General features: G+C 37.1%; 4 protein-coding genes across 4 annotated transcripts; 2 read left to right on the plus strand and 2 right to left on the minus strand.

Annotated features, from left to right (window-relative positions):
• Window positions 1-540: 540 nt before the first annotated feature.
• On the minus strand, window positions 541-1,164 carry LOC141842011 (uncharacterized). The gene has a single exon (XM_074730223.1). It carries the CDS (start codon window positions 1,139-1,141, stop codon window positions 671-673), a length of 471 nt encoding a protein of 156 aa, XP_074586324.1. The 5' UTR covers window positions 1,142-1,164; the 3' UTR covers window positions 541-670.
• Window positions 1,165-3,401: 2,237 nt separating this feature from the next.
• Window positions 3,402-5,030, plus strand: LOC141837045 (uncharacterized). Its single transcript, XM_074724523.1, has 2 exons — window positions 3,402-3,623; window positions 3,825-5,030. Exons 1-2 carry the CDS (start codon window positions 3,402-3,404, stop codon window positions 5,028-5,030), a joined length of 1,428 nt encoding a protein of 475 aa, XP_074580624.1.
• Window positions 5,031-7,263: 2,233 nt separating this feature from the next.
• Window positions 7,264-14,420, minus strand: LOC141839962 (uncharacterized). Its single transcript, XM_074727831.1, has 10 exons — window positions 14,017-14,420; window positions 11,425-11,904; window positions 11,186-11,343; window positions 10,973-11,056; window positions 10,842-10,894; window positions 9,652-9,733; window positions 8,974-9,081; window positions 8,311-8,434; window positions 8,085-8,170; window positions 7,264-7,746 (listed from the first exon to the last, which is right to left on the minus strand). Exons 1-10 carry the CDS (start codon window positions 14,363-14,365, stop codon window positions 7,525-7,527), a joined length of 1,746 nt encoding a protein of 581 aa, XP_074583932.1. The 5' UTR covers window positions 14,366-14,420; the 3' UTR covers window positions 7,264-7,524.
• Window positions 14,421-16,960: 2,540 nt separating this feature from the next.
• On the plus strand, window positions 16,961-18,193 carry LOC141840664 (LOB domain-containing protein 25-like). Its single transcript, XM_074728715.1, has 3 exons — window positions 16,961-17,035; window positions 17,127-17,210; window positions 17,496-18,193. The coding sequence occupies exon 3, from the start codon at window positions 17,505-17,507 to the stop codon at window positions 18,156-18,158; it is 654 nt and encodes a 217-aa protein (XP_074584816.1). The 5' UTR covers window positions 16,961-17,035; window positions 17,127-17,210; window positions 17,496-17,504; the 3' UTR covers window positions 18,159-18,193.
• The last annotated feature ends 2,185 nt before the right edge of the window (window positions 18,194-20,378 follow it).

Consider the following 20,378-nt stretch of genomic DNA (forward strand, 5'->3'; position numbering starts at 1 on the left):
TTATTAGTCATCATAATAAATCTGAAAAATACTTATGTCATGCTCTTATTTGAACTGTGATGCTCTTATTTGTCATCGAAATGCTTTACTCTTGCATCATGCCCCACGAGCTTAAAGAGTGGGAAGCGATGATTAAGAGGAAGGCAGTAGGTGATAAGTCCATTAACCTAACTTGGAAGGTAGTGTCCTACGCGATCGATGAAGGTGAGGGAGTTAGGCTGGTGCTCATGGTTGGTGGAACGTTAACGTCCGAGGTCTTGCCGTGTGGACGATGAACAATATGTTTTAAGAAAATTGATCGTTGATGGAAACAATTAAAAAGTTTTTTCTTCTTCTTTTTTCCATATTTTTATCGATATGTAAAGGAATGGAAGATTCCTCACGTCACGTCACATTCTATCCTTTCGTTTGTGCTCGCAAGAAAAACAACTTCAAGGGATGCCCATTCTCTCCTTTCATTTCCATCAATTCTAATTTAGACAATTACACTTTCATAGATGAAAAAAAAAAGAAAAACAGATTTTGAGAGAGAGAAAAAGGTGAAATTTTGACAACTTTTTGTTCTTGAATTCATTTCATGAAGGAGAGGAACTGAGATTGAACATTTAATTTCAGAGAGACATGCGCTATATTGACGTTGAAAGAAACTGGTAGATAACTGCTGAAATCTCTAAAACGCCACCGCCAACACCATCAGCAGTCCGCCGGCCGCGGCCCACCTCCGGGAGTCGGAGCTCCGGCGAACGGCCGACAGCAGGTATTCCGGGTCGTCTGGGTACAGGAACCCCGGAGTGTTGCACTTGAAGCACAGCGGCGGCTGCGGCGGCGGCGGCGGCTTGTAGCACCAGGGGCAGGGCGCCCGCGGCGCCGGGGGCGGCGGACAGAGCGGCGGCGAGGGAGGCGGCGGGGAGGGCGGAGGCGGAGGCGGCGGAGTGGTGCATGACGGCTCGCACTTCAGGTCTTGGCCGGCGACGACGATCGTGTTGTGGACCAGAGCCATGGACACGAGGCAGAGCAGCATCGATTTCAGGGACAGACCTCGCCGATTTGCCATCGCCATGAACTCAAACTCGATCGATTGGACTCCGACTCTCTTCTTTCTCCTTCTCTTCTTCTTCTTCTCTGTTTCAGTTCTTATCATGGAACTTGGCCACGCTTAGAAGCAAAGGGGTGAACGCCATGGCTATTACTTTATAAGGATGAGACGGCGAGTCTTCTTTCTTTAATTTTTCTGTTAAAAAAAATAATTATTTTTAGTTTCTGAAAGCGATCGCCATGTGCATTGTTGTTGTGCATATTTTTAGTCGTTAATTAGTAGAACTAGTGTCTGCTTAATGCTTGCTTAGTTGTGAGTTGTGTTCTTAAGTAGGATTAACTTTGAGCATCGACTCTTGCAGTCAAAATGCTTACTATCATTTTTTTAAAGTTTTGATATTCACTTAAGTTTTGCTACTTTTCATCAAAGTGACGTGACTAGAAGAATTGGAACACCTACTTGTTTGTTTAGTGGATGAATCCACACCTACTTTGTTAGCGAGTAAATCGTTAAATTATAATTTAATTACATCGAAGGGCTTAAAAATGAGATCATATAAAAGAAAGTGAGGTTTAAGTTTATGATGATATAAGATCACTATCACAAAGTTTAGATTTAATTGAATAGAAGTTTAGATAAGAAACTAAAGTAAGATAATCCAAAATGGCAAAACTAACAGAATCATCAAAGGTACAAGTTAGACTGATCAGTGTTCTAAGATCGGACTGAGTTAGTTGATTCAAAGAGTTAAAATTGAGAATCAAAAGTGGATTCAATCTGAAAAATACAGTGACAAGTTTTCTTTTCTGGTTGCGCCCTATGTTTTAGATGATTGCGATGGATAGCCAACTCACCGGCATTTCCTTTCATTCAATGCTCGAAAGCATTATCCTTTTTTTTAGGCATTTTACTAAAACTATTACTTAAATCATATATGTATTCAATTTTCATAATATTCAAATCATATACTACATATATATTTTTGAAATATCCCTCTTTCTCTCTGTATCAATCAGTTAGTGTCCTTTGAAATTAGTAGATAAATTTAAAGAATTTCAAATCATTTAAAATCAAAATGAATGTATTCTTAAAAACTATCTTAATGCAATTATGTCATCGTATCTGAATTTAATAGCGTAAATTGAGAACAATAAATTTTTAAAATTATAAAATCTCAATAAAATTTATCACAAACTCATTATAAAATTTAGGATAATAATATTCATTAACTAACACTACTAATGAGTGTTCTTAGTATTTTTCTTATTTAAAAAATATTAAATTTGTAAATTTTTGAATGGTGTAAGTCCATTAGTCAATTTCATCCAAAATTAAATGAAACTGACTAATGAATCTATAAAATTCTGAATCACTTTAAAGTAAAATTAATGTAATTTTAAAATTTTTTAAATATATCTATGTTCTAAATTTGAATTTGATAATGTAAATTGAAAATAATAAAATTTTAAATTAGTAGAGTAAAAAATTTAAAAAGGTATTTTCAATTTACGTTATTGTATCATACATTAAAGAGGTTTTTAAATACATGTTATTATAAAGAATAATAACAAAAAGAGTAAAGAGAGATGCCACAGCCTCTACCGCCTTAGAGTTAGAGGCGACTCTATGTAAACTTCGTAGGCCTGTTAACGTAGCCTCCTGTAGCAGTTCATTACGCTGCCTCTTTAAACCCTTGGCAGCAAAAACAGAAAAGGAGCACTGCTCTGCTGCAACGCCACCACCATTTTGCTCGAGAGATGGGCTTTGAAGAAGGCCGAAAGCACTGCAGACTCGTTAATTGGTTCCTGCATGAAATTTTCCTTAGGATGGTCCCTTAGCTTGCAAACATTCATAGCATGCAGCTAGCTAGCTATATATTTCTCCCCTCCCCCCAATTCCCTGCCACTTCACATGCCTTCCTTCATAAACCCTTCTCCTTTTTCACCATGAATGCAAAGCCCAAAAGTAGAGCATGAAAGCGGCATGGAAGCTCCAACTAAATTCCACAATACATGCACTCTTTAATTGACACCAACCTCCGACCAGTGTCGACGACCTTCTCGGTTGGATGGACCTTCTGCAGTACTCCTTAACTTCCACCGCGAAGGCATTCTCTGCCATCTCTCCTCCATCGCTGCGTTGTGATCCTTCTTCTTCAATGCTACGCGGAAGCTTTCCCTCTTTTGCAGCCGAATCCAATCCTCTCTCAGTCCCGCTTTCTCTGGGAATGTTGGCCTTGCTTCCATTCGTGTGAAGGAAACTATTGCACTTCACGACGTGTGTTAAATCTCCATACTTTCTTGTCTTCGTTGTTTCTCATGCATCCCTATATATTAAGGTTACCGATGTCGACTAAAATCTACCCATGAGGAGGAGCAGGATGAGCTCTTCTTCCTGGGCTTTCCTGCTGCTGGCAATTCCACTTCTCTTCGTCTCTCATGGATTCTCAGAGCCAGAAAGTTCCACCATTGCTCCAATGGCGAAGGAAGAGCAGGAAGCACTCTACTTGGTGCTCCAAGACTTGGTTGGCAAATGGTGGAACGGCCCTGAGCTTTATCCAGATCCCTGTGGCTGGACTCAAATACAGGTTCTTACTGTGAATAAATACTGATACTGCTAAAAGTTGTTTTTTTTTTTTTTTTTTTTTTTGCTTTGCTCGTTAGAATGATCGATCGATAGATTGGTTTTAGCAGCATATACAGAGCTTTCTGATCTACCTATATTTTTGTGGCTTCCATCATTATCACAGTATTGATTGATTCAACTCAAAAGCAGTATCAAATTGCAGGGAGTTTCCTGTGATCTCTTTGATGGGTTGTGGTATGTGACCTCCCTGAAAATTGGTCCCGTTCTCGACAACTCCCTCGAGTGCTCAGAGCAAGCACAGTTCAATCCCTTGCTGTTCCAGCTGGAGCACCTCAGAAGCCTCTCCTTCTTCAATTGCTTCTCTTCTCGTCAGCAAATGAGCATTCCACCGAGCAGCTGGGAGAAGCTATCTGGAAGTCTTGAGGTCCTCGAATTCCGCTCGAACCGCGGCCTGGTAGGAAGAATCCCCGGAGCCATTGCTCAACTCAGTAAACTGGAGTCCCTAGTCATCGTGGAGAACTCCATGGGCGGAGAGTTGCCAATGGAGCTGGGCAAGTTGGAGCACTTGAAGAGGCTGATGCTCTCTGGCAATCACTTTGTGGGTCGAATTCCCGATTCGATTTGCATTAGCTCATCCGAGCTCCTCATCATGGACCTAAGCAGGAACTCTCTCACAGGGCCACTCCCTTCCTCTCTGAGCAACCTCACTTCACTCCTGAAGCTTGATCTAAGCGACAACCACCTCAATGGAAGCCTTCCGCCAGAGTTTGGCCAACTCAAGAATCTAACTCTACTTGATCTCAGGAACAACAACATTGTAGGTGGCTTGGCACAGTGCCTTAATGGCCTGACCTCCATTGAGAACTTGCTTCTGTCTCACAATCCTGAATTGGGAGGGAGGCTTGAGGAAATCGAGTGGGGGAAATTGAGGGAGCTCACTGTTCTGGACTTGTCTCACACAGGCTTAACAGGTGCAATTCCTGCAGCCATGGCAGGATCAAAGGGATTAAGATACATAGCATTGGATGGCAACAACCTCACTGGGAGTGTCTCACCAGAGCTTGCAGCATTGCCTTGTCTAGGTGCTCTCTACCTCAATGGCAATAATCTTACAGGGAGGCTGGAGTTCCCTGAGGAGTTCTATAGGAGGTTGGGGAAGCGATTCGCCTCGTGGGGCAACCTGAACCTGTGCTACGACACCGCGAAAGATGCAGGGGCTGTGCCTTACGGCGTGGCACGGTGCGAGCAAGATCGCCGAGAGAATTTCAGCTACGAGTCTGTTTTGAATGCTGCAATGGCGGGAAGTGGAGATTTGGATGGCAATTGTGGTTTCTTGGCCCCCTTTGTGGTTCATGGTGGTGCCATTTGGGGGGTTTGGGTCATGCTTCTTGTGGTTGTGTTCTTCTAGTGTTTGCAAAAATGTTTTTGTTTTTCTTGCAGTAGATTGGAATTTGGAAGGATAAGGATTTTCAAAATGTGTTTCTCACGTTATGGTAATTGTCATACAGATTAGGAAGTCGGGTGGTCGACAGATCAAGAGGTCGGTATGTCGGGAAGTCCAACCAGCTCGGACCAACTCAGACTAACTCGACAACTCGAGATGAGACCATGTAGGTACATCTTACTAATCTGGAGCCAATTAGATATTGACAATATCACATACTATATAGTGTCATAGTTTACATTTTCTATTGCAAATACAGTACTCTTAATTATTACTCAAATAGGTAATGTTTAAGCATATTGGATATGTTTTAGGAGGTCCCAAGAATCTCTTATATTAATATTTTCATTAGCCCTATATTTTAGGAGTCTATATATAGTCGATTTAATTGATATTTTCATTAAGTATGTTTAACTAAAATTACTTGACATCCCAAAATAATACATTTTTCAGCTTTAATTTATAAAAGAGTGAACGTCTTTTAGGAATAAAAAGGGTGCGCCTGTAAAAAAGTTAATTGCAAATGTTTAGAGAGGGTGTATTTTAGAAATTACACTTCCAATCAGATGTTATTTAACAATTTTGAAACTGGAGGGCTTTTCCTGAATTTTTGCATGCCTAAGTTATGTATTTATAAAAAATATATATCTAATTATCATTATCCCTTTTCTTTATATGTAGTTGACTCGACTCATGTTAATTTATCAGTGGACTGTTATATATCAATTGACTGTTCTCAATTGATTTTTAAATTTTGTGCTCTATCTATTAACTTTTATTGATTACTTCAACTATAAAATGAAGTTTTTAGAAGTGCATTAATTTTAATTTGGGGGATTTTGAGGTATCTAAAATTTTCAACGGATTTTGATAAAAAAAAATATCTAAATTTTCAATAGCTTGATATGGACATGGGAGTCCTAAAAATTCTTTGATGATGTTGATGAATGAGTATGTCAGACTTAAATTTTTTAATTAACTTGTGATAAAATATCTCAAGACTATGTCAATTTTAAAAATTCATAATTTTTTATTTAGATGGTAAAATTTATGTTTAAAAGTATGATTACACTTAGAAGGATGCAAGAAGTACAATAATTCTAGAGTACCTAAAATTATTAATGTATTTTGATTAAAATTTATTGATGATTTTAAGAGCCTCATAATCATTTTAAATCAGAACTATATATTAAACTCAATGAGTTTATTGATCTAATCACATCCTCTAATCTAAATTTCATAATCTAAATTGAGAGTTATGATTTTTTAAAATATTTATGACTTTAAAATAATTTTATACAAACTCATTAAAGGATCTAACTCTATCATAACCACTCACAAACGATTCTTATAACTCTCTTGGTTCATTCTATATGAGTTTTAATTAAAATTTATTGAGTATTTTAAAAAAAATTTAAAATCAAATTTATTATACTCTTTGAAATTGAATCGAGTCATGATTTTTTAAAATTTTTACTACCTTAAGATAATTTAACACTAATTTTATATTCACTCATCAATCCTATTAAAATAAATTTTAAAGACTTTTCTAATTTAGATCATGTGAAAATTTAAATTTAAGATACTAGAACATCGTTAAAATTTATTGATAATATTAAAAATAAATTCATTGTATTCTTCCTCTTTATTTTATTTTTGTTTATTTCTTTCTGACTTGTGCCAGCGAAATCTGAAAGGAGAGAGTTAATGCATACTCCAGAACAGAACAGAACAGAACAGAATAGAATAGGCTCTCAGCTCTGATCTATTCGAAGTGACCAGTATTGATTGTATCGTAGATGAAGACGGCGGCGTATCTGCTGCAGGCAAACATGTGATCATGACGATGATGAAGCAGAGCAGAGCAGGAGGGCAGCATCTGTGTGCTCTGTGGATGCAATCAATTCTACTTTATATTGACACAGAACACATTAATTAAAATTAGAAAAATATTCCATTAAGATCACAATCCAAAGTTAATTTCAGTAGGTTATCCGATCTGCACCTTTATTAAGCTTATTTCTAATTTCCAGCGCTAGAAATCTCATATGAAATATATATTTTATTCAAATTAAACATGATTATCTACGACATTAATATTAGTCACTGTAATATAATATGAAATTTTATATTATATATATACCTAATAATTATTATAAAATTCTGATTAATATTAAAATAATATATTCATATTTTATTAAAAATCAAAACAGTAGCCTCATATTCATCTTACAGTTCTCATTGTCTCTCAAAAGAACAAAGGGAACCGAAGAAGGGAAAGACATCAAAATAATTTTACAAGCATTCCCTCAACTAGTTTACGCAAACCATCTTCTCGGGACCTTCATGAATTTAGCAGAACACTAACTGCACAAGCTTCAACTTGTTTCCATCTTTACCAATGCACATTTCAGCTACGGATTGTGTGGCGATCTCAGTTTAACTGATCTTGGTGAAACTATAACATTTTGTTCGACAACTGTATGTAACTCATGAGCCGCTTCAGTGCTTTACCACTATCAATGGCTTCTCTAGCCCTGTCAAGTGCAGTTATAACGTCCTCTGCGCCGGCGCAACCCATCAAATGATCAACCATTCCTGCATTAAGAACAATCCTGTCGTATGCCGGTCCTTTCTCACCTTTTAGAGCTGCCAGACCCAACTCGATATTCTTCCGAACCTGACACAGAGAGCTAAAGATATTGATGCACCGACTGAAATGCAAGTTATCAAGCAAACCCTTCATCAGATGTATACTGTGCACCAGCTTAAATTTAACTCTGAAATTCGTCATTATTGATAACCCCATAACTATAATAAACAAAAAATGATAATGAAACCAAGAGATTTTTTGTAACTAAATTAGGTAGGAAGTTGTTCAAGATATTCTAAAGTTTGTATGTTATGTTGAAGCAAAGGACTGATTCCACTGATTACTCAGTAGAATGGATGGACGCCAGTTTCTCTAATCAAGGAGAAGAATAATATATTGGAAGAATAATGGAGGCAAGTGGCTACCGATCTATCAGTTCTTGGAGTATCCGTTGGTTCAAAACCATAATCTTCTGCATTGACAAGAATACTGAAGCTTTCACGAGAAATTCCTGGAGAAAAGGAGGGCAAATTTATTTAACTTTGATACATCAAACATGTTTCAGCTGCAACAAAACATGTTTGCTAAAATTCCAGCATTGGGTAAAAGAATCTGAATAGACCAAAACAAATAAATTAAAAAGGCTGATACCATCAATGTCAGTAAGAACACCCAATCGTGGTGAGCGGAAGCCTGAACAGTGGTTCACTGGAAGACCTTTTGAAGCATTAGCAGCTCTTGATTTTGTTGTCATTGAAAGTGCACCTTCTTCTCCCTACAGCAGAATATATAGAACAGTCTTTAAATGAGATACAATTGGTGCTTAAATCCTCAGTTAACATGGGGATTATAGATTATTGTTTGGCATAAGAAGTTAAATAAATTAACAAAGCTAGCGGTAGTCACATGTTAAGCCAAACAATACCCAAAATTAATGGTGGCGTAAATCAAAGTTAATCATTTGGTTGGATGATATAGAAATAGTGTAAATGAGAAAATATATTGGAATGGTATGAACATGTTGAAAGTCAGCAATCAATTCATTAGTTAGAAAAGTTAAATCAATTATAATAGAAGGCGCAGGGGGTAGAAGAAGATTAAAGGAAACATAGTCAATGTAATAAATAAATAAATATATATATATATATATATATATTACTAAGAATATTGTTTTTTTTCATAAAGCTCAATGCAAGTGATAAAATTCATGTAGCCGACTCCAAATAATTAGCACAAACACTTGGTAAAAGATCATAGCAATAAACAACATTTATAGTCCTAAAGTCAGTTTTGAATGGAAGAGAAGCTGCCCACCTTTATAACTAAACCTGAATGTACTCTCCTTCTCCTCATAAGCATCAACAGTGAATTTTCATAACCTCCATGATAGAATCCAGCAACAATAGCTTCTCTTCCTTTTGCCTAACCAAACAAACATATCTAGTTAACTTGCTATACATGAATACTATTTTTCAAGCCCACAATAATGAGAAAGTCACGCCAGAAGGTCACCAAATTACGCTAACTCTTAAATTTAGTACTAAAAGAAAAAAAATTAAATAAGCACAATTATAAAACATTTTGATTTTTTGAATATTGTTTATAAGAAAATCATTTTGTACTGCAGCAGGATTTTCATTGTATAATGGGTATTCAGAAACAAAGCATTTTACAAGGTCAAGCAAACTCAGGGATCCAAAATTTATTAGCAGTACTATGGTACTATTACACGAAAGCTTCTAATTCCATACCTAATAATAATATGTCAGATTTTCTTATTATAATGATGGGGAAAATACATGGCATATTCATTTAAAATGTACATAACAATCACACGAAACTATATTTACCTATTGGTGAGTTATGAATGAAATACAAGTGATAAACAAATTATACTGGAGCATTTGGTAATGCCAACCCTATAATATGATATGCATAAAATAATAGTATAATAGGTAATCTACCAGGTGATATGCACAAGTTTCAACTCACCCTAACGAACTGTTGCACTTTCTCTGTGGTTGCCAAGGGGGGACGTTTCTTAATATGCTCCCTTAGGCCAATTAGAGAATATCTGCAACATAACCATCAGCATGAAGGTTGGTGTCTAGATTATCTGGTTTCAGAAACAGCGAAGTCACGGATCACATCATTTGATTTCCATGTTTATCTAAAGTGAATGTCAGGTAATAAAAGAACATGGTGTGGCTATTTTCATAGTTGAAAGTAATAAACTATTAACAATAACAATCATTTAACAGAACATACTAGTCGTGCATTAAGACACTAAGGATGCAAAAATACATGTTTTGACATTCACAGAGCAAGCTTATTAATAATTAAACAAATGGACTTTCTTTTAGACAGAAATAAAGCAACGGGAATACACAATCAAAGAGTGTTAATCAAAGGTGAGATATAAAGAGATAATAAAAGAGAACTCATTTATTTCAAGTTTTCAACAATACCGTGATAACAGAATTAATAGGACAAAATGTTCCTCAGAAGTAGACACAATCACATCAAGCAAGTTTATCATTAACTTTGCAGAAGGTTTATTCATAATCAAAGCAGTGTTGTTTCCTTGCAATTTCTTCATGAATATTTCAAGGGTAATCTAATAGGTAAAAAAAATCAGATTATGAGTGTGGATAGTATGAAATTAACAATTTCGATAAAGCTGATTAAACTGAGTTTTTGCTAAACCAGCTTCAATTAATATAATTAAAAATCAACTGCTTATCCATGCACTGCACTGCACTGCACATTAAAATATGTAAGCATATGATTCTACATACTTTGATTACGGGACTTGGAATTTGATGAAAGACTTGTTAAATACAAATTTCCTCCTCCCACATGAATCAATTAAATAGATGCAACCTGACTACCGGATATGAAATAGTGGAATATTCATATGCACGAAGGGGAAATAGAATTCCTAACATTTGCAAGCTTAATTTGTCTATCGAAGGTCTGATAATATTCAATAATTTCATATTCATACTCTTCTACTACAGCTAATTGAATCCTTATTCAGAGATTCTATGACAAATATCAGCAGCAATTACCAATTGAACCATGTTGCATAAGGTCCTCAATAGGTAGACTTAGCTAAAAGTTTATGAAAAACTTTGAACATTCCAATGAATTGTGCAAAGGGAAATAAAATGCATCCTTACAGTGATGGGTGAACTTCTTTTTGATTCACATAAGCGAAGCCAACATTTTCATCCTGAGAGATCCACATGAAATAATACTAAAATCCCCCAAAAAATACAATGACTAGCTGTAAATACAGTTTCAAGCATACTTCCAGTAGTATCTTTGCATGTGCCGGTGACAGATGGGTATTTGCACCCATGAACTTCAGCAATTGCCCTTCTGTTATTCCTCCCTGCAAATCATAATCATAATGAACTAAGATCTACAAGCTCAATGATTCTGTACATCCTAGGGAATATTATATATCAACCTAATTTGATTACAACTCTCTGAAATTGCTCATCCTACATAGGACACTGACCTTAGGTGGCATCCATTGGACACCATGAATGAGAGAAGATTCATCATAGCAAGCTCTAACTGCAGCTACAAACAGCGTACTCTTGAAGAATCGTGTATTTCCATCATAGGGTTCACCATAGTGAGTCAAGGAATTAACATCAGCAATAGGAAGTGGTCCTGATCGATCAAACAGAAATTGGAAGCAGAGAATTATGTAAGAACTTGAATTTCAGTGTGATGCACAAAGGAAAGCCTTACCTAGTTCACCATCAAATGCTAGACAGTATGCTTTAAGCTCACGGTCTGTTTCTCTATTCATCCTCTGCCCTATAAGAAAAGCAGCAAGCAGCGACTCACTCACACTTGAAGACCCAATATCATTTGAGTTCAGTGGAAGAACATCCCTTAGAACACCTTGAACCTCTTCATAGCCTAAATGACCACCTGCTAGAACTTCCCTTAACGCACCCACAAGTCTCATCTCAGCAATTCCATCACCAACATAATTTGGGCCTATCGAACAACCAGATCCCATAATTGTGCCCTCTGGATCAGCTATGAAGATTATATCTTGTGGAAGAACATGCAGAAAGCGTGGCCAAAAGAAATCCATTGCACGCCTTTCACCCTCACTCCACTGCGTGTGTTCAGGAAAAGAGTTTGCCCTTATTGTCATTCCAGCAAAAAAAGCACCAAGTTGCGCTTTTGAAACTTCTTCATCCTTGAGTTCTCCCCTAGCTTAAGAAACATGTAATCTTATCAGATAGTAGATTTTGATGAATGGATAGCAATCCTCACTAATGTTATGATTCATCATGGAGATCTATTTACTTTTCCTTCATTGCATATTATTCTTTCACCAACTATTTCTTTATCATATAATGAAGCAAAAGAAAAAAAACTTGGCAAATGATACTCTGTGATAATCTGTGATTGTTAGGGATGAGCCGGTTGGGTTGAGCCCGTAAGGAAGGAGATTGAATTTGGTGTTGGCACCTTGTAAGGCGCTCTGGAAGTGGAGTTGGAGTCGTACAATGCTCGGGAAATCGGGTTCGAGTCGTATGCTCGGGAGTCGAAAACGGAACCATGAGGAGACAATAAAAGCAATTGATAATGGTCATTATGGGTGGAGGTTTTGGGTGGTCATTAAAGGGTAACAATGGTGGTGAGCGACCATTACGGAAGAAGAATATTAATGTCATAAAGGATGCTCTAAATGCCATAAAGAATGGCATTACACAAAAAAACTATAAAGGAAGGGTGATTATTCAGAGAAAGGGGACTCATGCTCATTCTCACATATTCCTCATGCTCACTTTTTCATAAACTTTTCTACTACATCCTCTACATTTTTCTTCTATTCTTTGCTTTCATCTGACTTAAGCATCGAAGGGTCCTTGCCGAGACTAAATCGGTACCCTCTGACTTCGTGTTGACTTTGGGCAGAGAACTTCTCTTATTGTGATACGACAAACGAAAAGAGCATCTGGCCATCATCATCCAAGGAGTACTCAACTAGGAGCTTCCAGATTTTTACAGTATCATACTTGATGTCGTCTGTATTGCAAAAATGGAGAACTCACATGGCCACAGGAAGAACTTATGAGCATGGTGGAAAACAGAAGAGCTTATGAATTGAAAGAACTTTTGGATTACTCACATAGCCACCCAAAATCCAACAAACATGAGGTAAGAAGAATGGTAAGAATGCTTGGTTTGTGGCAAAAGTAACCACTAGAAGAAGAATTGCTGGAAAAGGAAAGATATATCTTCTGAAAAGAAAGTTAGCGACAACAATGAGAATTCTAATGAAGACAACCAAGTTTAGGTGATGATTACATCAAAGCTAATGATGGATGCGGCGTTAGTAGTAGGCTATAATGTGTATTATCAAGATTGGATGCTTGACACCAGTGCCACCATTCATATGTCCTTTCAAATCATTGTTTGCCACATATGAACGATATGACGGCATAGTGAAGATAAGCAACAATTCAACTAGTATAACACTTGGAATGGGCTTGGTTAGTTTCAAGATGTCTAATGAAGCTATGAGAACTATTGAAAATGTGAGACATATTTCGGATATATCCAAAAGTTTGATCTCTTTGCCAATTTTAGAATATGAAGTATAGAAGTTCATGGGTTATGATGGTGTTCTCAAAGTATCAAAAAGGACTATTATTGATATTAAAAGTATTCGTGCTGGATTCTTTTATAAATTATAGAGCAATGCTATGATTGGTGATATTTCTTATGTTGTTATCAATAAGTCTGAAACTTTCCAGCGGTAGGCAATGCCATTCACGGCTATTGAAGGGGCGGGCTCACACAAATCAACGTAAACCCTCCTTTAAACAAAAAAGAGCTGCTTCGCACCCAGAAACTCCGACAGGAATAATCAGATTAAACGGCCATCCTTAAGCGACTACCGACTTGGGCACGGGAGGGCCAAACACCAATAAGCAGCAGTTCAGAGTTGGAGAGGGTTCTAGTAACTATGGCATCAAAGGCTTGAGCATGAGTGACTAATGGATAGAGGTCATGGTGAAGAAAAAGTTTATTCTTTCAGTTGGCCTAAGCTTGTCCAAGAGATTTTGTGAGCATTGTTACTATGGGAAACAACATAAATGAGTCTACAAAGATGGAAATCATACAAGCAAGTGGTAATCTCACTGCATTCGCCAAGACAACTAAACAATAGTTTTTCATAGATACAGTAGCAATCGAGAAAGGGAATAGTCAGCAATGAGCACCGTGTTAATTTCAAAAGGAACGCAAACTAATAGGATGCTATCTTCACTTCAATTCAAATTTACTGATACCGAACTAGACAATTAAAGCAGTCACCTGACTTAAGTATTGTGTCGAGAACCTTAAATGCCTGTTCTTCTGATAGTGGTTTCGTCTGCTCCGGCCCGGTGCACACCCGCGCCTGAGCTTCCAGCACCGTCTGATTAGGCTTAGGAATCTCGTTCGGCCGGTAGGAAGACGAGATCGACGGGTTAGAGTGCCCATATACGAGATGCTCGACCTCATCAATTGCAGCATCGGATCGAACGAAGAGGCGTCCGACTGCGTGCTCCCGGCGAAGGAAAGGAACCTGATTGCTTGAGCTCAGGAATCTGGATGGGATCTGAGAAGGTAATCGAGAAAAACTAAGTTTAGAGTGTGGGGAAGGGTTGATAAGGGAGTTCATGGCCTTCGTCGTCGGCACAAGGATGGAAGAGGGAAAGAGGCAGAGAGAAAATAGACCGGCCGCTCCTATGCTACAGGGGAAACGTTCTGGATCATTTTATAGAAGGAAATGGGAAACGCGTTATTTATTATTATTTTTTACTATTTTGAATATTTAATTATTTTTTATATTTAATTATAAAATTAATTACAATATTTATCAAATGGAGCATTCTCATTTTCAATTTTATCAATAAATAAAAAAAATACTCTTATTTTAACCCGTTTTATCGAATTCCTTATTGTTTAAATTATTAATTGATTAGTTAATTGACTTAATGTGATTTAGTCTATTGGTTAATGTTTTGGCATAAATAAGAAGCTATAGAACCATCAAACATTTTTTGACAAAAATATGATAACTATTGAGAGCTTAAAATATAGAAAAATAAATATGAAAAGAGTCTTTTAACCGTAAAAATATAACAATGATAATTTGACAGTTTTGCCATAGAAAATATAAAATCTAAAAAGATTGAATATCAATTCAAATTTAAGATCAAATTTTTAATATATATATATATATATATAATCATAAAAATAAATATATTATATTCAAAAAAATTTTCTTATTAAATGAACTAACATTATAAATAATATAAGAAATTCAAATGGGTAGAACTCAACTCATGAGTCTTGTATTGTGATCCGCAAGATGTGTAATTATTGGGCTAAGCCTTTAATGGGCCTAACACAACTCATATAAGGTGGGATCAGCTGGGCCAGAAGCCGCCCCCAACCCAAATAGGTTGGTTAATTGGGTAACATGAGAGTGTAAGATGAGCTAGCTACGTAAACTAAATAGACTAGTCAGTTGAGACGGATCGAATCAACTGCATTGAGAAATCAAAATTTTTAATTCAGATTGAATTATAGAGTTTTGAATATATTTAATTGAAATTCGTTTAGAAATTTATATATTATTCAAAAACCCTGGTCGTGCGAGGCAAAGCGCGACAGTGTTTGTCCTCAGGGAGGCATTCTGCATGCATTCATATTGAGAACAGAAGAGCCAAAGACGATGAACAGGAAGCCAAGAACTGACAGGACGTTCAAGCGATTCGTGATGGTTGTCTTGCACGAGAGCAAGCCAGCCATCGCCGGGGCCCGGGCCGAGGCGACGCCACTGGCGTTGGCTTTGTCTGGCGATCGAGCGAGGAAGCTGCTAGCTGCCACATCTACACCGTTCCACACATCTCCAATCCTCTGTCTATAGGAAAAGTAAATAATTAGAGCAATAGTAAGTTGACATGACCTCTCTTCTCTCGTTCTCTCTCTCTCACTTAATATTCCATCGTCCAAGTCCTTGCTATATGCAGCTACATCGTCCCAATGATGTTGCTAGCTAGCTAGCTCTTATCGCCCTGCGCCAGCCATGCGAGTCATGTACGTACGCATGTCGATGTTGGGGGTGAGCATGTGGGTGGTGGGCCAAAAGGGCAGCTAGCTCCTTCCATTCAACCTCACTTTCGTATTTGATATTATCAGTAAGTATGTATGATCGATCACTGTGATGCAAAAATATGTCTCTCATGAATCAATAAAGTGTATTAATATGATGAGAGATTGGAAACTTTCTTTGACAAAAAGGAAATGATGAGAGATTATTTTTGAGTCTAATAAAGTGTATTAATATTGAGATTTTGTAATAACATCTGCACAATATTATTAATTAATTGTAATTTTTTTTACTTGGGAACACAATATAGTTAAGAACAAATAATATAGACATGCATTTAAATGGACGACTTCATGGAAGGGCTAATTATCATTCATGGTAATTGTCGACACCTTAAGAAATATTCTCATGCAACTTTTCATGTTGCCAACATACTAGTTGATCATATAATAAAGCTACATCGGAAGCTAAAATCTATTGTCAGTGATAAAGATTCGATATATATGAGAGTAATTCATGAAAAGTTTCTAAAATTCATTGTTAATCAACCTTGAGGATATGATTATTTTGAAGAGTAATAGAATGATACCGTCCAAAAATTAGACGCGCGTATTTAAATTACTCATTCAAAATATTAATTATTGCTTTTATTTTTCTTAAAATAGGAGTCTTTTATTTTTCTTAAATCACTCATTCAAAATATGATTTCGTGGTCAGTCTTTCTTTCTTTAATTTCTTTTTTATGGTAGCTTTAGGTGAAGAATATTAGAAATATATGTCTCCATTATCATCTTAATTACAGATGGATTAAATTAAAGAGATCAAGCCAGTACAATATTAGTGAGATTGTTGATGGAAAAGAAAGAGTCAATGTAATATCTTCGCATGCAGTAGAATAAATAGCCATTCTATAGGAGTTTAATATATATAGAAAAATTCTTAAATCTTAAAATTTATTTTCATTTAATTATAATATGAATGTTTGAGTGTTCTTACTTCACTGTGGGACGGTCACCTTTTCAGTACTGTTCTTACACAAATTGTCTCACCTTTCTTCTTCTTTTTTTTCCATTGTATTTTAGTTCCGCCACACAATTTCCCTATTCTTCTTCTTCTTTTTTTTCTTCTTCTTCTTCTTCTTCTTCTTCTTACACTACACGCAATTCTTTATCTTCTGCCTTCTCTTAATCGATATTCACTGCAGAATTTTGCAGCCTTCCTATCCAAATAAGGGTTTGGCTTCACTGCCTAGCTACCTGATCTCCATCTCGATCCCTTCATTTAATAATTCTAATTTTTCTTTTTCTTTTTCTTCTTCTTGCAGCTGCAGTTGTCGCTGTGGTTATGAAGGAGGACTGATCAGAGCAACACAGCAGCCACTGTAAAAGAGATCACCTCAAGTCAAAAGGTACTGACTTCACTGATCATCAAATTAGACTTCACTGATCATCTCCCACCAGAGATCTCAGATTAATTGGCCTTTTTATTTTTTGTTTTTTTTTTTGCTTCATCACTCCAAATTCCCAGTTGAATATTCATAAGGAAATTTAGTGGGTTTTTAATTATTTAGAGTCACTTGTGATCGTGATCAGGAGCATCGCCTTCAATTAGCATGGCACGAGATGCATCCGACTATGAGTCGAAGCTAGCAAACCCTAACCCTGAATATCTGTATTGTTGTTGTTGTATGAAGGAAAGAAGAATGGCGTCTTCTCCTTCTTCTTCTTCTTCCTCCGGCAGTAGCTACAACAACTCTCCTTGTGCGGCCTGCAAGTTCCTGAGGAGGAAGTGCATGGCGGGGTGCATCTTCGCGCCCTACTTCCCGCCGGAGGAGCCGCAGAGGTTCGCGAACGTGCACAGGATCTTCGGCGCGAGCAACGTCGCGAAGCTGCTCAACGAGCTGCTCCCCCACCAGCGGGAGGACGCCGTGAGCTCGCTGGCCTACGAGGCGGAGGCCCGCGTCAAGGACCCCGTCTATGGCTGCGTCGCCGTCATCTCCCTCCTCCAGCGCCAGCTCGACGTCCTCCGCTCCGAGCTCGACGCCGCAAACGCCGACCTCCTCCGCTACGCCACCGCCGCCGGCGCCGCTGCCGTGGCCAACGTTCAGCTTCCCATCTCATCATCTTTTGCCCCAATTGCAGGCCAAACAGGAGGAGCCGGAGGTCACTACAGCACCGACGGCGCCGACGATGATCTATTTCACGATCATGATCGAGTCAATGCCGTCGCTGAAGTGGCAGCACTTCCAACAACTCCTCCTCCTCCATGGCCTACGACCAAAATCAACAGCCCTGTGTTCGATCGAGCAAGAAGAAACTGTGGAGATGGAGATGATCAGGAGAGGAAGCACATGTGAACCAGCTATAATCATTAGCATCACAAATTAAAACTACGCATCCATATTAAAATTGCAGTTATTTAATATCAATCAATAATCTAGCTAGCTTCATGCATGAGATGCATACATATTTATATCAAGTACGTATTTGTGAAGTTTGTACATGTATTACTGCTTGATTTATATACATATACCACGAAAAGTGTTATTAGGTTTTTGATGCGATCGAATCGATAGAGTATCGATGCTCATGGCCATAACTTTCACTTTCTAGCCAGCAAGGAAATCAGTATATATGCAGTGAAAGGATTCGCACGTATCTTAATAATTAGCTTGCGTTTTCCTTTTTCCTTATGTTTATGTTCTGTTAATTTCGTAATATTCTCAGCATTTAATTTTTATGTTGAATGGACTGGATATATATATGAAGTGAATAATTTCGCAATTAATGTTTATATTTAAGTTTATAGTCTGCTAATTAATTTCATGCATGCTTAATTGTGGGCATTAACAAGAAATTAGTTTGAATGAGAAAATATATAAAACCCTGCGCAATATATATTTCAAAAACACAGCATGCAACTTGTACCTCTCTGAATTTATTGTATGCAAAAATAATAGTCTTAAATTGTGATAGAAAAACAAAAGAAAATTGTAAAAGTTAATATCCTCCCGATCGATCGATATATATAAATAATTTGGGATGCTAGGTTCAAACTCCTATATATCTAATTTGAATTTACCTGTTAACAATTTTTCGATAACGTTAATAGTTTCAACTTTTATATGAAATCTAAAAAATAACCAAGTATATATGTTTAAATTAAATCCTAATACAAACCTAAATAAGTATTAGTATTGGTTAATTAGGACTGTTTTCTATTGAGGTGGTGGCTCTTAGTTTCAAGTCATTCAGTATATGTGGTACTAAATTTTATTGTACATGTTATTAATTATATTGTATTATATATAGGTTATTACTAAATTATATAGGCACAACCAAATTTTATTGTAAATTATATAGGCACAACCAAATTGCATATCACAATATTATTGTAGGAGTGAATGTTCGAAGGCAAAGTTTGGAGCATTTTCGTATACATTATCAAAGTGTTCGCGCATGTCCCATCTTAGAAACTTGAAATCGTTGAGTCGCAAGTATCACTAGACATAAAGGGCGATCTCATTTACGAGATCTATATGAGATCAGTCGTGTTGAGCAATCGGCTAGCTAGTTGCATTCCTCATCTGCCAAGAATAAGTGTTGCAGTACTGTCCTCCATTCCTTTCCTTCCTAAAGCATTTCCATTATCCTTCTCGCCCACCATGGCTAAGACAACCTAAGGTAGATGCTTTAAACATAAGATGAAGAAATGAGGAAAACAGCTAGATCACAGTCCACTTGATGCCTTGAGCTCGATCTCTAGTTGTTTCTCCACTCCAAAGAACTCGACACCACTTTTTAAAAGTTCTCTCAGTTTCCTTCTAACTGACAAAAAACAAAAAAAAAGCTTGGAGTTCTCATAGTTTGAGAGTTCTCTGAATAGCTAGAATACCAATCTAACCATTATGTACCACTTTCTTTGAAATATATTTCGAAAGGTCTCAACATTCAACCAAGAGATTGAGGGTGCCCTAAAGTGTTGCCCAATTATCGACAAGGTTCCTCGAATCCTCCCAAGTTCCTCTAGCCGCCATGTCCAAGAAAGAAAGTTTCATGATCTTACCAACATGATAAACAATGGAACAGGCTTACAATGTGTGAGATACTGCTCAAATGCCTCCTAAAAGATGATGCCCTACTCTACATTTGTTACACTCTTATCCAATCTCTAGTGCAATAGGTTGAAAACTAGCCGTTCCAACGGCTAGCTAATCTAGGTCGTCGGATTCCAACAGCTAGTAAATGCAAGCCGTCGGATTCCAACAACTTTAGTCTCACATCTAAAAATTAGGAAAATTATTGGAGCCCTATAAATAAAGCTTCCTCTTCCCTTTGCAAATGGTGCAAGATTAATTTAGTCTCCTATTGTAAACTTCTCTTTGTAGTATTTCAATCCTTTTTTCAAGAGTTATTCCTCTGTTTGTGGATCAAAATTTCCTCATTGAAATCACTAAGAGAGCACTAGATGCCTTAATCTTTATTTGTCCAATTAATTCTGAAGATAGACGATCTTCTCCTCTCCTGGTCCACCCTCATGCACCTTCTTGAACATTCAAAACTTGGCGTCCACCTCA

The sequence above is a fragment of the Curcuma longa genome, chromosome 11 (assembly GCF_044706935.1).
Source record: "Curcuma longa cultivar G26 ecotype Majalengka, Jawa Barat chromosome 11, ITB_CL_G26_1.1, whole genome shotgun sequence".
In the NCBI taxonomy this organism is placed as follows: domain Eukaryota; kingdom Viridiplantae; phylum Streptophyta; class Magnoliopsida; order Zingiberales; family Zingiberaceae; genus Curcuma; species Curcuma longa.

What these genes read in the sequence shown, in the direction of transcription:
- LOC141842011 (XM_074730223.1), bottom strand. Translation starts at nt 1,141, where the DNA reads ATGATAAGAACTGAAACAGAGAAGAAGAAGAAGAGAAGGAGAAAGAAG.
- LOC141837045 (XM_074724523.1), top strand. Translation starts at nt 3,402, where the DNA reads ATGAGGAGGAGCAGGATGAGCTCTTCTTCCTGGGCTTTCCTGCTGCTG. An exon ending in GTGGCTGGACTCAAATACAG is followed by an intron (nt 3,624 to 3,824) that starts GTTCTTACTGTG and finishes ATCAAATTGCAG; the next exon opens with GGAGTTTCCTGTGATCTCTT.
- LOC141839962 (XM_074727831.1), bottom strand. Translation starts at nt 14,365, where the DNA reads ATGAACTCCCTTATCAACCCTTCCCCACACTCTAAACTTAGTTTTTCT. An exon ending in CGACACAATACTTAAGTCAG is followed by an intron (nt 11,905 to 14,016) that starts GTGACTGCTTTA and finishes ATGTTTCTTAAG; the next exon opens with CTAGGGGAGAACTCAAGGAT. An exon ending in TCCAATGGATGCCACCTAAG is followed by an intron (nt 11,057 to 11,185) that starts GTCAGTGTCCTA and finishes TATGATTTGCAG; the next exon opens with GGAGGAATAACAGAAGGGCA.
- LOC141840664 (XM_074728715.1), top strand. Translation starts at nt 17,505, where the DNA reads ATGGCGTCTTCTCCTTCTTCTTCTTCTTCCTCCGGCAGTAGCTACAAC.